The sequence below is a fragment of the Procambarus clarkii genome, unplaced genomic scaffold, assembly GCF_040958095.1.
Source record: "Procambarus clarkii isolate CNS0578487 unplaced genomic scaffold, FALCON_Pclarkii_2.0 HiC_scaffold_95, whole genome shotgun sequence".
NCBI lineage: Eukaryota > Metazoa > Arthropoda > Malacostraca > Decapoda > Cambaridae > Procambarus > Procambarus clarkii.
Genome location: NW_027189128.1, coordinates 4,498,710 through 4,518,826, shown reverse-complemented (window position 1 = coordinate 4,518,826; position 20,117 = coordinate 4,498,710). Strand labels below are relative to the sequence as shown.

The 20,117-nt window shown below is 39.0% G+C and overlaps 1 protein-coding gene across 1 annotated transcript in view; it reads right to left on the bottom strand.

Moving 5' to 3' along the window:
• Positions 1-1,411: 1,411 nt before the first annotated feature.
• The window catches only part of LOC138360100 (peroxisome proliferator-activated receptor gamma coactivator-related protein 1-like), a 94,181-nt gene continuing 75,475 nt past the window's right edge, over positions 1,412-20,117 (bottom strand). The window contains exon 2 of the mRNA XM_069320042.1: positions 1,412-1,590. Coding sequence (XP_069176143.1) covers positions 1,412-1,590 — 179 coding nt within the window. The remainder of the gene's footprint in view (positions 1,591-20,117) is intronic.

Below are 20,117 nucleotides of genomic sequence, written 5' to 3'. Positions count from 1 at the left end.
TTTGGCTCTTTGGTCCCGCCTCTCAACAGTCAATGAACTGGTGTACAGATTCCTGAGCCTACTGGGCTCTATCATATCTACATTTAAAATATGTATGGAGTCAGCCTCCACCACATCACTGCCTAATGCATTCCATCCGTTAACTACTCTGACACCGAAAAAGTTCCTTCTAACGTCTCTGTGGCTCATGTGGGTACTCAGTTTCCACCTGTGTCCCCTTGTTCGCGTCCCATTAGTGTTAAATAGTTTATCTTTGTTTACCCGGTCGATTCCTCTGAGGATTTGGTAGGTTGTGATCATGTCTCCCCTTACTCTTCTGTCTTCCAGTGTCGTAAGGTGCATTTCCTGCAGCCTTTCCTCGTAACTCATGCCTCTTAGTTCTGGGACTAGTCTAGTGGCATACCTTTGGACTTTTTCCAGCTTCGTCTTGTGCTTGACAAGGTACGGGCTCCATGCTGGGGGCGCATATTCCAGGATTGGTCTTACATATGTGGTGTACAAGATTCTAAATGATTCCTTACACAGGTTCCTGAACGCTGTTCTGATGTTAGCCAGCCTCGCATATGCCGCAGACGTTATTCTTTTTATGTGGGCTTCAGGAGACAGGTTTGGTGTGATATCAACTCCTAGATCTTTCTCTCTGTTCGTTTCATTAAGTACTTCATCTCCTGCACTGTGTGTGTGTGTGTGTGTGTGTGTGTGTGTGTGTGTGTGTATTAAACTAGATGAGTTTGGTATTGTCATTTAATCTTTACAAGGATTCGCTGTAGCCTTAAGTAAATATCTATCATATTTTAACCAACCCCCAATGTTTCAGCATTCCTATCGTGCTGTTTAACAAAATATATTAGAGGACGTTCTTAAAGGATTCACGCTTTCAATTTGCAATATAATCTTCTCTTACTCCACTTATAGTGCAGGATATCCCGTACAAAACTTAAACTTCTCAAACCTTGCAACACTGAACTTGTGTGAGATTTCTATCTCTTACCTTGTGATTTGTATAATTTGATTTAATAAATTTGCACAGTGCAGCATGATGCTGTCACGTCGCCTTCTTTCTGAAGCAATATACAATCTGATGAATTCTACTCTGCTTTCTTTATAATACAATATTTCTCTTTATGGCATCATGATAATAGTTGATGTGGCAAATTTTAATCCCATTTACAGTATTCAAAATTATTGGCTCAACTAAAACTGGCAAGTAGAAAAGAGGACAACAACATAGAATATATGACAAAAATGTTATTATCTTTTGTTTGATTTATCAAATTAAGAAGTAAACTTAATATTTCCTTTATTGTAACAATAACAAATCATTTGTCAAGTTACCTATGGATCCGTGAATGAGCGTACTGGCCGCTCCTATTTCAAGCCAAGAATATTTAGAAGTATTATTTATGAAATATTAGGTATTAATAAATGTTGATATTTGAGTGAAGTCTTTCGAGTGCAACACACATCCCAACTTACCACAAGAAAGTTCGTCGGAGTTATCATCGCAGTCACGGTCGCCATCACATTGCCACCTCATGGGTAGGCATTTAGAACCATCCAAGCACCTGAATTCATCCTCAGCGCATGCACCTATGGAGAGAAACAAAACTATTGATACACACACTTTACTCAGCAATGCGTTGTTGTGGTTCAGCAACGCATGCACGTTGCTGAGCCACATCAATCCTTCCCTGTCCGTCAGTCCTCCCCACCATTCCTCCCTTCCCCATCCCCTCGTCCTCCTAACCATTTCCCATTCCCCGTCCCCCTCGTCCTCCCAACCATTCACCCCTCCCATGTTTCCTTTTCCTCCCCACCATCCTCCACTCCCCTCGTCCTTCCCACCATTCCCCATTCCCCTCGTCCCCTCCACTATTCCCCGCTCCTCCGTCCCCTCGTCCTCCCCAAAATTCCCCCATCCCCGTCCCCTCGTCCTCCTCACCATCCCCAAATCCCTCATCCCCCACTCCGCTATCCCTTTGTCCTCCTCACCATTCCCCCCTCTCCTGTCCCCTCGTACTCCCCACCATCCCCCACTCCTCTCTACTCTTGTTCTCCCTATCATTGTCCCCTCATCCTCCTTACCATCCCCCAATACTGTCCCCCTTGTCCTCCCCACCATTCTTCACTCCCTCGACCTATGCGATCCCAGATGATCTGATGTTCCCATCAGAAAAATGACAATAGCAAATGATCTGATGTTCCCATCACTGAAAAATAAGAACAGCTAAAAAATCGAAATGAAAAAAAACGAAAAAATAAACAAAAACTATACTCACGAAATGAACAGTATGGTAAACAACACAGCTCAATTCCAATGCAAAATCACACAAAATAATTAAAACAAAATGAAATAAATCAAAATCAATGAAAATTCAATTTATCAATGCCATCAGAAACATTGAAATGGAATTGTAACATATTTAGAATAGCATGTGTTGCTTTTACGTGCAAAAGATGGCATTGTTTTTCGCCCCAAAAATTGTTTTTACCTGTCACAAGTGTGGCATCTATATAGTAGGTATATAAAAACCCACGTATATTGGAATGTAACGTTGTGTCAAAATTTCAAAGCAATCGACGAAGAGCTTTAGGAGATTACAGGGTGTGTTTCTTTTATGTGCAACAGATGGCGGTGTTTAAAAAAAACATATTTTGACCTGTCACAGGTGTGGCATGTATATAGTAGGTATATAAAAACATGCACGTATTTGAAAGCAACGTTGTGTCAAAATTCGAAAGCAATCGATAAAGATGTTTCAGAGATTTCCCACACATGAAATCTCACATGAAAAACACATTAAAGAAACATGTTTTTACCTGTCACAGAATGACATCTATATAGTTGGCATTTCAAAACACACTGATATGTGAATGGAACGTTGTGTAAAAATTTCAAAGCAATCGGTGAAGATCTTTCGGAGATTACCAATTTTGAATAAACGAACATTTACATTTTTATTCATATAGATTCTATTTTACACTATAAAACCTACTTGCAGCCTTTGCAACATAATTTTTATTCGTTATAAAACTCAACATTAATTGTATACACTGTTTTGCACTATAAACACCGCTCACAAAAGAAAGGGCACATAATGATAACTACTCTGGCAGTGAACTTTAATGCTGGACTATTTTTTGAACTACAGAATACTTGCTGGTTGGTAAATAAGCTACTGTTGTTACCATAAAACCATTCCTAAGGAAAAACAAGTCATAAATCCAACACCAAACAACACCAAGCAAATGTATTATTATCACAAAATTACTAAGTAACTAATGGTCAGGTTCACATCTTACTCGGTAAGCTCTCTTTTGATAAGTTGCTGACGATTGCTTTCGTCGGCCACTGATCTTGCCAGGACAGATTTATGTCTCACACTCTGGTAAATAATATTGTACACTCTGTGAGGAATCCGTTAAATGTAACCCACCCTTATTAGCCTTAGGAGATCAGAGCTTTAATTATTTGATTTATTACCACACGAAGGCAATCTTTTAAATTTTATAAATATGGGATTTTTTTCTTAAGTACATCTGGCACAAAGGGAAATCCATCAGTGGTTAGGATGGGTCAATGGCTCCTGGAAACCATGGTTCATTACCTGGGCCCTTCACAGGGTAGGATATGTGTGATCCTCGGATGGTCCTCGTTTTTCCACATTTGTATTCATTGCTGCTACAGTTTCTTTGGCTCTGACTATATTCTCATTTCTTTCATGATTATGAAAGATGTTTTCGGTGCTAAGTTCGTAAATTGGCTAATAACTCACTCGTTAATCTTATAAATTCAACTAGGTCTGGGACTCGATGAAGTTGCGTTCGAATTCTTGAAAAAAGACATGTTTACTGCTGAGGTTTGTTCGTCATGACTGAGAATGATAATATTACTGAACTAGCGGATCATCAGGCCGTTAACAAGAAGGTTATGACAATGTTGTTGAATAACGAGTGGTGGAAACTCATTCGTTATACTTACTTTTGGATTAGAGAAAAAGATTGTTAATTAGCAATTATTAGAAGGAAACTGGGAGTGACTACCGACGAGCGAAGACGTGCTTTGACACACACACCAGTCAACCCGTGCTTGAACTAAGTCCATTCTATCCAGAGGTCTACCCCAAAAAGGCATTCATCAATTTTAACATTCTGTTTATTCAAAAGAGAACTTTTTCATATAAATTAATATTATTATATATTAGCATATTGGTCATATTTAGGCACTGGTTAGGATAGGCCAGGTGTCTAGGTTATGCTGGCAATTATTTGTAGTATGTGGGTGAAGCATTTACAACATTGTAGTTCAAACAAAAGTCGTCAGCGAAGCACTTGTTCCGGAAGTGTTCGGACGTCACCAGTTGGTAGTCATGCGTAAACCGTTTTTCATTCATAAAAAGGGGGTTTGGCGGTTGCATGGAATGAATTTTGGGTCTTTGTTTGGAGGATAGGCTGCTCCAGCTGGTGGTTGATGGCCATATGATTTGGCTGTCCATGACTTGGTGTCTATGAGTTCTCATTCAACGCAGATGTAAGACAGCTGATGTTTATAACGGGCATGCGTGCAAATTCTTGAAAAAGACATGTTTACTGCTGAAGTTTGTTCGTCATGATCGAGAATGATATTGTTACATAACTAGCGGATCATCAGGTCGTTAACAAGTAGATTATGACAATGTTGTTGAATAACGAGTGGCTGCGCCGGTCAATCTCAACTGAACCAGTTGGGCCCATTCCTCCTGTGGCCACTCCTTGATATTGGCTACTTTTTCGAAATGTTCGAAGAATCTTTCTGCCTCTTCGGGCACAAACAGGGGAATATCCTTTTCCCTAACCATATTATCTGGTGGGTGTGATACCTGGGTGATGCTCTCTGGCAACCCTTGTTCAATCCTTTGTTCAGCCAAGGTTCTATTTGCTTCTATCTGCATTTGTTTGGTCCTCTCTTTCTTTTTCCACCTCTAGTCTGGCTTTCTCTTTTTCTACCTCCAATCTGGTTTCCTCTTTTCCACCTCCAGTCCGGTTTTCTCTTTTTCTTTCTCTTGTTCATTTTTCATCTGCAGTTCTAACTTCAACCTTTCCAGTTGGAACTGTCTCTCCTCACGCTGCATCTGGAGCTCTAGCTGCAATCTTTCCAAGCTCCTATTCCGGCTACTCTTGCTTCTGGGATGAAATAGCGGCTATCTGCGGCAACTCTTACTACTCCTACTAGTTCCCTGGGATCTCACTTCATCCTGCCCATCATCCTCCTTTTCCCTTTTAGCTCCTTTCTGGGCTCCTTATTCTGTCGCTTCACTCTTGGCTCTCGGCTGCCTTCGGATCTCATCCTTCATCCCAGCCACTTTAGATGCCTTCAACCTGATGTCACATCTTTCCGCTATCTGTTTCAACTGTTCCCCTGGTGCAACCTTCGAAGTCCTCAGGCTTGTCTGATGCCACAAACGCTTGCACCTTATCCATCGTGTCCTGTGAGTCTTCCCAAGAGATAGAATATACACCTGCGGGCACAAAGTCTACTTATTTCCACAAAGGGTGTACCAATCCACTCCCGGACAGGGTGTGGGTTTGTCAGTTTACTCTCCCGGATACAGGCCCCCAAATATTATTATGTGTGTTGTAGGTAGGGTGCATACGTCCCTTCCGTATAACCAACCAAAACCCGTAGAGTGCTTGTACTTTGGTCAGGAGATCACCTTGTACGCTTTCTGCTCTAGGAGAGGGGCTCAGCGTCACACATTTAGGGGGTGTGACTCCAACACTGGCCTTGTTGTCACGTGTACACACCCAATTCGAGCCGCTGTGACTCCGCATTCTCTCCTTGGTTGGTATGACCTCCTCAATCCCCCCTTTCTTTGAACAAAAATTCTGTACCACCCTGTCTACAGCTGTGGTTCTTTCTCTCCTACTTTCTGGGAAGCCTCACTAGGACATGGGCAAACACCAGGAAACTATATACATTTACTTAGACAGTGAACATGTGGAACATACATACAAGAATAATAATATGACTCCAACACTCTATGCTATTATAGTCAGGTTGCATTTAATCCCATCAGGACTCTATCAGCTGCTTATATCAAGTTGTAGCCCAACTCCTGGCTTACCACTTATGCTACCAACCTCACTAGTGGGTTAAATCTTGTAATACAATATGTCACTATCAGCCCTGGAATATATATAATTATACACAAGGAATCCAGCCTAAGGCTGCAACAACATAAACATCAATATAAAAATTCCTTGATTCAAACGTCCAGTCACTCACCTTCCACTGCATCATGCATGCTAATTGTCGCAGACCTTGGCGCCATCTACAGTCCTGGGGCCAAACTACAGCAGTTGACCCTCCCATTAAATGGAGTTTTCCATCTTTTAGTCTGCCTGGCTGAAAGGTAACGAGTAATCAGAGGCAGGCTAGGGAAGTAAGTGAAGCCGGGACAGTGGAAGACGTAGGTCGACCTAAAGGTGCTAGCCAATTGGGCTGGACAAGTTCTCTGGACTTTACTCCTGGAAGGACTAGCCAAGTGGGCTGGTCGAGCACTGTAGACTTTACTCCTGGAAGGTACTAGCCAAGTGGGCTGGTCGAGCACTGTGGTCTTTACTTTTGGAAGGACTAGCCAAGTGGGCTGGTCGAACGCTGTGGACTTTACTCCTGCAAAGGCTAGCCAAGTGGGCTGGTTGAGCGCTATAGACTTCACTCCCGGAGGTGCTAACCAGTGAGACTAGATGAACGCTTCGGTTGAGCGCTGTAGACTACGTTTCTGGAAGGTAACAGCCAGTGGGGCTGGTCAGGCGTTGCCTATTTTGTTGCATGTGCATACCAACAGTGCGCACGAAGACCTCATCAGAGGCACCTTGTGGTCGTCATCTGTAAAGCAGGCCAGCGTAAGGGCTAGCAACGCCAATCCGGTTGACATCGCATAGACTTACAAATATTATAATGGTGATGGGAAAATAATAATGGGTTATTTTAAGTGTTCTTTTACTTTTAGCTTTAAACATTACACTATATTCCCACCAAGATTTGGTTTCTCTGAACTTGAGTAGGATCATAGAGATTATGAAGAACCCGGTTATTGTTGGAAATTTCCAACACTAATAAACTACTATTGTATAATAATACATCATCATCATTATATACTAACTACAGTAGTTATTAATTTCACTAACGGTAGTGTAAACATAAATTAAACCATTTCATCTGCGTATTAGTGCTAGAATTCTCATGAAATCGAGTAGCAACATTTGCGTCAGATAATGTCTAGTTAGACACGTTTATTACCAATGTGTTAGAGAATTGAATGTGGTTCTCTAAAATTATCAGTATTCCGTATAATAATTACCTACGGATAATATGACTCCCGATAATCTAAAACCGAGAGTTATTAACAGAAATTGTTATCAAGTAGCAATTTTATCTGTTACGTGCGAATGCCATGGAGAGAATAAAATCTTCTCCATTTCTCGTTTAACACCATTAAACGAGAATATGATAATATTTAAGTCCCTATAATTGCAACCCAGTTCTCATTAACGTATTACATCCATAATTGCGCGGAAAAGAATTATTCGTGATTAATAATTTCTGGGGTGAATGCGAGAGACGGGTTGAGGGAAGGCGGAGACGCCATTGCATACAAGGCATCCCTGGCGTGAAGAGTGGCGAGACACGTGGTAGTGACTGGGGAGTTTTTATCGACAAGAATTACGTTGATACCCGGTTAACAGTTAACAATTACTTATTCACGTGTTCTATAGTGCACAGCCAGTTAATAACGCGTCAACAGTTGAAGCCACGACCCGTAATTACACGTACACAGCAGTGGACGCCTGGGACTGGCTGACGCAGTTTCAGCAGACCTCAGTATTTGATACGCTCATGTTAAGTATACCATTCTCGTTTGATGCATCATCCTAGATTGTATATTTGTGAGTAGTCTGTCGTTATACAGCAAGGATACCTAATACACAACGTTAGTTGAATTTCAACAATTTCTCCGTTTTCATGAATATTTGAAATAAATCGTAGCCTAATCAAATGCTACTTAAATTTCTCTAATTTCAGCGTGTATACGAGGAGTCGACAAGTTGTTTCTCATCATTCGTGATATTCACCTCGGGTTCTTTCTTTAATGGGATCCTGTGACCACGAGGACAAATGACGAAATGGCGTTTCAGAAATCGTCTTACAGCCAAGACATTCATTTCATACAAATTTATCTAATATTATTACTGATTTCCATATAATTCATATAGGATCTTTACATTGAATAAATTATTGCCAGAAATGATGATTTGGTAATTAATGTGTTTTGCTCTGACTGTTGCTCAGTAATTCATAATCTTTAATATTCATAATTTGAGTTATCATATCTTAGAATCTATTGTAGTTTAGATTTACTATGTTACTAACTCAACAATGAAGTAGTGACGAACCACACTGGTTCCTAGATATATATGAACTTCTAGAAATACCCCCCCATGTTGATATTTGAGGCTTTGACTTTAATTAATAATACAGTCTATTCATTATTTTCAAGTGATTATTCATTTAATTGGTATCCATAGACACTGGTTCTCTAGTGTCATTCTAATGATCACTTTTATTCGTTTTCCCTCTTTTCTCAAAAGTGGGTGGTCCTTCGATTTATTCAATACAATAAGCAAATAATTGAATATATGAGTTGTTGGAAATTTCCAACACTAGTACAATACTATTGTATTATTATAAACTAGTATTAAAATATACTAATTACTGTAGTTACTAAATTTTACTAACAGTAGTGTTCACATGAACTAATTATTATATCTGTATAAGAATACTGGAATTCTTATCAAACCAAGCACCAGTATTGCGTCAGATTCTACCTAGTTAAACACATTTATATCCAGTGTGTTAGAGAATTGAATGTGGTTCTCTAAAATCATCAGTATTCCGTGTGATAATTATTTACGGATAACATAACTTCCAAATAATTCCAAATCGAGAGTTATTAGTTACAATTGTTATAAAGTAATAAATTTACCGTCACGCGTGAATGCCATGGAGAAAACTAAAATCTTCTCAATTTCTTGTTTACTACCATAAGACGAGAAAGTAATAATATTTAACTCCCTAGAATTACAACTCAGTCTTTATTAAAGCATTTTAGCCACAACTGCGCGAAATAATATTATTCGTGATAAATAATTTCTGTGGCGAATGCGGGACGCGAGCGGGGAGGGAGACGCCATTGTGATTTGTGGTTTGAGGAGGACAAGACGCCTGAGTGCGGCGTGAAGTCACATGTTGCGGAATTGAGCAACAAGTCTTGGTGTCAGAGTCTGGGACACGTTACGGTGAAGTTGTCAGCGAGAATTAACCTGATATTCATCATAGAACTAGTTAATATTGTTCTACGTGATCTGTCGTGACCGGCCAACTAAAACGCGTCGACATTCAAGCCAAGCTATCAACCACGTGTTCGCCATTGTGAGAGTGGAGCTTGGGACACGGTTTCGGCAAGCCTCAAGTTAATCTGTACCCCTTAGCTATGTATATATAATTCCCTTTTGATGCATCATTAGAGATTGTATATGTCGGGGCAGCTTGTCGTTACATTGAGCAACCTCAACAAAACCCATGTTAGTATTCTAACTAATTTATTTTCTACTTTCATGAACATAGACATTTTAGTAGCCTAGTGCAATGCTACGTAATATCCCTTAAATTACAGCTCGCGTGTGAAGAATCCACGAGCTGTTACCTTACCCGTGTTATTCATCTCCCAGTGTTCTACGAGGAATTCCGGAGATCCCGAGGATGATTCGTAACTGATGTCATTGAAATCGTCTTAAAGCTAAGACTTTTCGTATTCATTTAATTATTCAAATTCTCATTATTTTATCCTATCATTTTATTGGATACTGTGTAAACTGGAGATAATACGTGTTTATTAGAATGATTAATTTCTGATGTTAATGATTGATATATTTACTGGTGATAAAATTTCTATAGATTTCTTTAATTAGTCATAAGATTAAGTTATTACACAATGAACTGGTGCACGAACCACACTAGTTCCTAGACGTATATGAAGTTCTAGCAATAACCCCCAAATGTAGGTGTTTGAGGCTTTGATTCAAGTTAATTATCTATACAGCCCATTAATTATTTATGTGATTATACTTCCTAATATTTAGCCATAGACACTGGTTCTTCCAGGAATTTCTAATGATCACTTTTTATTAGTTTCCCTCTTTACTATAAAAGCGGGTGGTCCTTAATTCGTAATTGATTTCATTACTTTAAATATTTAAATAAATAGAGTCAAGCCCCAAATGTCCCACATTATGGTCCTTATCGAACCGGATAAACATAAAATATAAATATACATACTAATTCGTAATGACTTCTCACCGTGTGAAGTAGTCTAGACTAACCATTTTAATTAATTGTGTCTACCGGCAGCGTAACACATAGGTTAGCCTAAGTCCCACCAATTCACTGCTACGTATACCTCATGTATAAGGTAGCACTCGTCGGACACAGTTAATTGCCCACAACACTTAGGCCTACACTTCATACTGAAGTAAGAATCTTTAGGTCACCAGCAGCAACAGCTCATAACTTGTATATTAATCACTAACACCAATTATGTGTTAACCATTTGGGCTATACAAATATTTCAATATACGGCTGTCAGCAGACTGTCCATTATAGCCTGAATTCATTCCATAATTACTGATTCACTCAAGTCAGTGGATCATTAACATTTTAGGATCCAGTACATTAATACAAATTGCTGATCCCATACTAATTAATCATTACTAACCCTGATAACATTTTATTCCACAATTAGGAGTACATTCAGGAGTTAAATATTATTTACGGCAGTAGAATACTTGCCAAACACAATTAATTCTCTTGTGTTCATTTAATTTCTTATACACATAATTTCTACCAGTGTATATATTATAAACTATAAAACCCCCCCCAAAAAAAAATACAGCACAATTATTTGCACATTACTGCACCACAATATAATCTTTGCCAACCTTTATTAGGTAGCAATTTAGGTTGTGATTGTGCTGAATTTGGCACAAACACAGACTAAATAAATTTGTAGTTTCTTAAGTAGAAATTCTCACGACTAGGCTTGAGCTAGTTAGTGGCACATATTATACATTCTTGTGCTGACCCTATCAAGGGTGGGATTAACCATTTATTGTGTAATTATATTTGATTGTATATTTCTATGTACACCTTTGAGTGTTACTGTAAGTTCACTACCCATCCAAGGCTGATTTTGAAGAGCTAAGCTAAGGAACACCTGTAGTGAGACCAAGGTACCACTCAAATCTTAGTTGCTTATTATTAGGTAGGTAGCTAACCTCTAAAATGAGGTAAAGTACAATCAGCATCAAGAAAATATCAGGCTGTCAATAATTATACCTGCTCTACATAAAGGAGCAAGTACCATAGCTTTACAAGTAGCTATATAAGCCTAAAAGGCTCAAAGTTACAGCCAGAATGGCTACTCCTACAATATTAAGGAGAATCGGTGTTATCCTGAGATGTCTTCAAAATCACCTGTCAAGACGATTTGACGAATGTGACAACTGTTTAGAAAACAACCCAATTGACTTCTTTGAGTTCAACTTTTCCACAGAGGCGACTAGCCAAAAATATGTCCAGGTGAAGGATACAATCGAGTCTTATAGGAACTTACTCCATGTCAGTAATACTGACTCAGACAAATTACATCTGACAGAATCGGATCTTGATGAATATGAATGTATCATTCAAGACAAGTTAGACCGATATAAAAGAGTGCTTGCGAAACAAAATGATCCGGAGTGGATAGAACATTTTTGTAGAAGACCTACAACCGAGTAAACACCCAGCTCAGATGAAATACATGAGCTACCTCAAGATGAGGAGAATTCTCTAATCAATACTGATCACTATACAGGATCAACAACTGAAGTTCAACCTTCATTTTCTACCATCTCATCTAATACAACTTCACGTAATGATTTATTTACAGAGAGTGATCAATTTTCAGACAGCTCTTCTCAATGTTCCCTGGATTCTATAAATTCAATGCAGGAGGCTACTGAATTAACTAGCTCCTCACAGGAACCCAGAGAAACAAGTGAAGCTGCAGATGAAACTCTTAGTGAAGCTGCAATAATCAGTGAATCTGAACCAGAAAATGATAAAGCTAATGCTGCAGCAGCAGCCGAAGCTGTAATTAAAGCTGAGGCTAAGCAAAAAGCCTTAAGCAACACAAGTAATGGTCACAACTACTCACACCAGCCTTCTAGAGTAAGTGCTAACAATGGGAAGACTGTTATAAACCTTGCACATCAAATACTATATTTGTCTCCAACAGAACAATCAGTTGACTCTTTACAAGCCTTTAGTTTTCACCTTGAGTCACTGTTAAATTCCTTCAGTAAAGAGGTGGATCACCCAACTGCTGAGTGGATGACTAAAATTATCATCCAAAGAAAATTGTCTGGTGACACACTTAAAAAGTTATATGTATACCAAAATGGTAATACCCTGTCAATTCAGAATATATTTACAGGTTTGCGCAATATAAGTAATCATACAGCAAACCAGGCACTTAATGCCTCTTCTGAATGCACCAAAACTGTACCCACATCAGTTTCCTTACCTGGAACTCCTAAAGTGACACTGTCACTAGGTAATAAAGGTACTAATAATCAATGTAATAACAATGAGTCAAACACTGATTCATCAGTAAGGCCCAAGAGCCCCACAGGTGCTCCTAAGAGACCTAATATTCCAAAGAGCACTTCCAATAACTCCACAGGTGCTCTTAAGAGACCTAATAGTCGAAAGAGCACTCCCAAGAGCCCAGTAATGGCTCCCCAAAGTACATCAAGTACTCACAAGAGAATAAATAACAAGCAAATGCAAGCAGCAAAACCATCACAACCTACATGTACTGTTTTACCTAAACCGGTAACCCCTAAACGAGCTGTAGGATGGGGAATGTGCTTGTTTTGCAATCAAAAACATTCTCTGTACAAATGTACCAATTACCCTAATAGAGACACAAGAGTCAGACGACTCAAACAGTTACACAAATGTACTAGGTGTCTCAAATCACATAATGTTAATAGCTGTGACACCCCACTGAACACCTGCAATAGGTGTAGAAGGGGCAAGCATCATGCTGCACTGTGCAAATTAGTTAGGACAAATTATGTCAATCCTAGAATAGGAGGTAGAGAATCTACATCAGTACAGTGCTGCAAGGTGCGAGATGTGTACAGCGTAATTTCACAAGCATCTCAAGTGGATGCTGCTTTCCCTACTGCCCAACTTCAAGTAAAGAACAGAGGAGCCAAGATCATCACACGTGGACTATTTGATCACGGTTCCCAGAGAACTTTCATAACTCAGAAAGCTGCAGAGGCACTCAATTTGCAACCAATCAGACAGGTAAAATTAAACTTGTCAGGGTTCATGATAAATCGAGGAACCCATGAATACTCAGTAGTTCAACCGCTTGTACGACTAGGTAGTCATGCCATGGCTGTCCAAGCCATTGTTGTAGATCAAATACCTTTTGACTTAAATATTGAGGGTCTGGGGTACACAGTCCACTTCCTGCAGGAACGTGAAATTAATTTGGCTGACAACAAGTTAACGTCTGACCGCCTTAACAATGTAGATGTACTAGTAGGAGCAGACTACTATTACCAGTTCATAACTGGACATGTTAAACGATTGGGCATGAATATGCTCCAATCTGCAGGTGGCTACTTACTTACTGGTAAAGTTCTGAATGTGAACAAGCCTAAGCCTGCCAACAATAACAAATTAGTCAGCAGTAAATCAATTCTCCAACAGCAAGCTAAAAGGAGTAACACAGCTGAGTAATAAACCCAGATTGAGTGTAGTGCAATTGGTACTCGCCGAGATATTTCATAGCTCTCAGTGGAAAACCAGTGGTCCGTACTCAAACAAGTACAAGTCACAGCGACCAAGCCATTGAATCCACTGCAGAACTAGAATTATTCTCGACAAGTAGTAATTGACCACACTCAGTCTTCCTAGGTAAATTATAATGTTAGGCTAGAGAATCTAGCACTCCCTAGGCAATTAATAATATTAGGCTAGAGAATCTAGCACTCAATGCTTCTAGCATTTCCTGAATTTAGTAATACTATGAAGTCATCAAGCAACTTCTGTAAGTATTGTGGACCACTGGTCCACAATACTTGAGGTTTGACAAGAAAACCTTCTTAATACAATGTTTTCTTCACTAAGAGTTAGTGATAAATACTTGCATAAATTTTGTTTGAGTTGTTTTTCTTTCGTTTCTGCTTAATTATTGTAGAAGCACAGCACGAACCAACTTGCAAACTTACCAATACGTAAGTGAATCTACAGAGAACTAATAACCCGTGAAACGTTTAGGTTGGGAAAATGTTACAAATTATCTCGAATAGGATTAATCGTAGCAGTAATTTAATTTCCAGCAATCTTAGGTTTCCCTTTGTTTAATGCATTATCGTTAAACATCAGCATTGTTAATTAACATGCTTCATGAGCTCAATATAGCTCACCTTAGAATTAACATAACAATTGAAAGCTTATTGTCCCCCATGCGAATACGAGCTCAATATTGCTCGCCATGACAATTGAACGCTTTAATGTTCCCCATGCCACGAGCACTGCTCGCCATGATAATTGAACGATACAATACTCCACCTCGTTAATTCGAGTTCAATATAACTCACCCTGTTAACACTGTTAACGAGTTCAATACAACTCACCCTGTTGACATGCTTAATGAGCTCAATATAGCTCCCCATGTTAACGAGCTCAATATAGCTCACCCTGTTAACTCTGTTAACGAGTTCAATATAACTCACCCTGTTAACATGCTTAATGAGCTCAATATAGCTCCCCATGTTAACGAGCTCAATATAGCTCACCCTGTTAACGAGTTCAATATAACTCACTCTGTTGACATGCTTAATGAGCTCAATATAGCTCCCCATGTTAACGAGCTCAATATAGCTCACCCTGTTAACCTTGTTAACGAGCTCAATATAGCTCACCATGTTCACGAGTTCAATATAGCTCGTCCTGTTAACTGTTAACGAGCTCAATATAGCTCTCTCTGTTAACTGCTAATGAGCTCAATATAGCTCAACCTGTTAATGAGCTCAATACAGCTCCCAATGTTAATTCGGGTACATTTTTGCTCACAATTAGCTTAGTCCATTACTTAGGTAGGTTAGAAATGTAAACAATTTATTTAGGTAGGTTTAGGGACTTTAGTTAGTGTCAACTGAGTACTAGCCTAATCTGTACTCACCATTAATTGCAGTTGACTATACTTATAGAGACTGATTTAATATACTCAATTTCATGTAAAGGTGATTTCGTATTAACCAGTTTACAGTGTCAAGCCTATGAGCTGCAATTTAATTAGCTCATAAGTCAGAATGACTAGGCTACTAATCTCACTGTCGACTCAGAATTTCCCTTGATTTAATGAATAAACCTTTTCAGTTCTCTAATTTTCCACTATCTTAGCTAGTTAGCAAATTAGTTGTACCATCAGTCAGAATGACTACTGCACGGCAGTGCACATTAAATTCAATTTCCTCATTTGATTTTGGGGTGATCGTGATGCTGCGTGATGTTATTGTCTAGTAACTCAATAGTTACAAGTCACAGTAACCTTACTGTAGTGTCATAGTCTCCTTGATCTTAAATGACCCAATAATACTTTACTGTATAATAATGTAGAATACAACTTATACAATAATGTTATCAGTTCTTAGGAACTTTTTCTGAGTTTGCCTACGATTCAGATACTACGTAATACACCATTACATGTCATTGCGACCTTAGTTGTTGAGTTTATTGTAAGCTTTAGGGAGTTCCTGATTACCGATAACTTAATCATTTAATGTTTCAATATTTAATACATGTTTCCACTAGAGCAGTTGTTCAACAATGCAAACGGAAACTACAAGCCTATTATAGCTCTAACTAAGGGCAAATAACTTCCCATCCAATTTAAGTAATCATGATGATATTGTGTTGTGATGTCAAGTAACAAAACAGTTACAAGTCACAATGACCCAGAACATTCACATCACAGTAGATTCTCAGTTATTTAAATTGTATGATTTAATTCTTAATTTGTTGTATAGGCTATTAATAACATTATTTCGTCTAGAGTATCTGAGAGTTTACTAGACTTTCAGACTTAGTAACATAAACATTACATGTCATAGCGACACCAGTCCCAGAGTTTATTGTAGGCTTTATTAGTCATTAACTTTAGATGATTCACAATAACATGTTCCATTCAACATGAATTTATTTGCAAAACTTAAGTTTCTTGTATGTCCTTGACAATTACAGGACATCCGTTATGTGTGTACTAACATACTAACATATTAATATTAATACTAACTTCGGGATGGGTATGTCAGTACTCAACATTACACTGCGACCCGATAAATCTCCGCCCGGAGTTATGTTGGAAATTTCCAACACTAATACAATACTATTGTATTATTATAAACTAGTATTAAAATATACTAATTACTGTAGTTACTAAATTTTACTAACAGTAGTGTTCACATGAACTAATTATTATATCTGTATAAGAATACTGGAATTCTTACGAAACCAAGCACCAGTATTGCATCAGATTCTACCTAGTTAAACACATTTATATCCAGTGTGTTAGAGAATTGAATGTGGTTCTCTAAAATCATCAGTATTCCGTGTGATAATTATTTACGGATAACATAACTCCCAAATAATTCCAAATCGAGAGTTATTAGTTACAATTGTTATCAAGTAATAAATTTACCGTCACGCGTGAATGCCATGGAGAAAACTAAAATCTTCTCCATTTCTTGTTTACTACCATAAGACGAGAAAGTAATAATATTTAACTCTCTAGAATTACAACCCAGTCTTTATTAAAGCATTTTAGCCACAACTGCGCGAAATAATATTATTCGTGATAAATAATTTCTGTGGCGAATGCGGGACGCGAGCGGGGAGGGAGACGCTATTGTGATTTGTGGTTTGAGGAGGACAAGACACCTGAGTGCGGCGTGAAGTCACATGTTGCGAAATTGAGCAACAAGTCTTGGTGTCAGAGTCTGGGACACGTTACGGTGAAGTTGTCAGCGAGAATTAACCTGATATTCATCATAGAACTAGTTAATATTGTTCTACGTGATCTGTCGTGACCGGCCAACTAAAACGCGTCGACATTCAAGCCAAGCTATCAACCACGTGTTCGCCATTGTGAGAGTGGAGCTTGGGACACGGTTTCGGCAAGCCTCAAGTTAATCTGTACCCCTTAGCTATGTATATATAATTCCCTTTTGATGCATCATTAGAGATTGTATATGTCGGGGCAGCTTGTCGTTACATTGAGCAACCTCAACAAAACCCATGTTAGTATTCTAACTAATTTATTTTCTACTTTCATGAACATAGACATTTTAGTAGCCTAGTGCAATGCTACGTAATATCCCTTAAATTACAGCTCGCGTGTGAAGAATCCACGAGCTGTTACCTTACCCGTGTTATTCATCTCCCAGTGTTCTACGAGGAATTCCGGAGATCTCGAGGATGATTCGTAACTGATGTCATTGAAATCGTCTTAAAGCTAAGACTTTTCATATTCATTTAATTATTCAAATTCTCATTATTTTATCCTATCATTTTATTGGATACTGTGTACACTGGAGATAATACGTGTATATTAGAATGATTAATTTCTGATGTTAATGATAAAATTTCTATAGATTTCTTTAATTGGTCATAAGATTAAGTTATTACACAATGAACTGGTGCACGAACCACACTAGTTCCTAGACGTATATGAAGTTCTAGCAATAACCCCCCAATGTAGGTGTTTGAGGCTTTGATTCAAGTTAATTATCTATACAGCCCATTAATTATTTATGTGATTATACTTCCTAATATTTAGCCATAGACACTGGTTCTTCCAGGAATTTTTAATGATCACTTTTTATTAGTTTCCCTCTTTACTATAAAAGCGGGTGGTCCTTCGTAATTGATTTCATTACTTTAAATATTTAAATAAATAGAGTCAAGCCCCAAATGTCCCACATGAGTCCCAGAAATCCAACAGTTATGAAGGGTTCGTAACACTAATGACACTCAAACACTATCAACCCTCTATCAGTGGACATTAAGAACCTCCTCTCTACATCTAGAGGTCCACTACCAAGAATGTCTCCAGTTTCCTCCACAATTATCTACCATGGTCCTCTACAGCTCTTCTAGGCTGCTGCACCATGAAGTTTTCCCTGAACAGCAATGATGCTTCACCACTGGTACCACAGAAGCCCGTGAAACTTCACTCCACTCCACTGCTTCTCCTCTCACAGCTTGAGGGCCAATTCCTCACTATGGGACTGCTCTTCCACAGAGCTCAGTATTTCTTCAATAGCCTTGGAGTTCCACCCACAGACTCCTCCTCTAACCTCGAAGTTCTCTCAGGAACTCCTTCCCCAGACAAACCTGCAACCCATTTACACGCCATAAAGATCTTCCTCTACAAACATATAACTAAAATAAACTGAACAATAAATATCTCCACTCAACATCCCTCTGATTCCCACCTGCCATAAGGTGACTCCCCCATGCCCGGGTGAGTCCATTCTCCACCCGCCTGTGGCAGCCCGCCTGAGACTGCCAGCCACCGGGCAGGGATGCCAGACTGGGCTACAAGTAGCGAATTGGGCTACTTTTCAGAGCCCTCGCTCCCAAATTTTTAATTTCGCTACTTGCGTCTTTTTCGGCTACTTTAAAAACAAGTTGGGCTATTAATGTTAAGAAACTCAATGATGATTTTTATGTTTTTTATAATGTCATGTGTACAGATCACAGACGCGTCCAACAGCTTGATTGAATAGACCACTTACCGCAGGAGGTCAGGTCAGAGACCGACCCCCTGGGGACGTTGATCCTAGGAACTTCCCAAAGAAAAAGTAACCGCAAGACAAGATAATCCTCCCCAGAGGCTATAGATTTCTCAACCTTAATTGCCATTAATACTTCATCCCGGGTACTGTCTATGTTAAGTGACCTCCCACTGTTGCCTACTGAAAGTATTAGGTTTCTCTTTAGGTGTTTCCAAGAATCAAATTACTGTCGTTAGAGCGGATTAGCAGACAGTGAACCTGGCAGCTTCATCTGTGCTTTCATTGTTAGTGTGGCTCTGACCTCCAGAAGGATAGTTCGACACAAGTTACCGCATATAGAAAAGAAGTTACCGCTGTTACTTTTAGAATTTGCTTAAGTGTTAAGATAAAGAAGTGTAAAATGGGGAAGTGGTCTATATACCAGAAAGCGTTTCAGATGTTCTGGCCTTAGGATCCCGTGTTTGAAAAGTGGTTGGCTGAAGTGAAAGAAGATGGAAATATGGCATATTGTAAAGTTTGTAGAACTGAGATAAGAGCTCATAGAAGTAGTTTAAAGAAACACAGTGAAACATTAAAACACAGACAAAATATATCGGAGGTAAGTCATCAGCAGATGAGCATCAAGTCTGTTCTATCAAAGAAGGAAGATAAACTTACTAAATTTGAATGTCGTCTGTCTGTATATACTGTCGCTATCTAGAAATCTAACATTATGTTTGTAACTCATCTTGTATGTATGTACTTTTACCTGAATAAACATTTGATTTGATTCGATTTGAAAAATTGGACTACTCTACTTGCAAATTCGCTACTTTTTGACCGTCAGCTCGCTACTTTTAGCAATTTGGATCTGGCAACCTGCCACCGGACCCAGTCAGTTACCTCCAAGCTTTCGGCGGGAGAGTATGTGCTGCTCCTCTCCTTAGCTGGTTCCCTCATCTCTATTCTCTTATTTAGGCTTTCTGCCTTAATAAAATATGCCTAATATATCAATAGACACTCGCTACTATCGCTGGGCACACGACCACCACAGGCAATAACTATCAACTGATTTAAAATGGCTTACCACAGAATTTGGTCCGCTCGTGGCATTCACTGACTGAGCGGTCACCACCAGGGCACTCTAAGCTGCCCACAAAACCGCCTCCCACCGA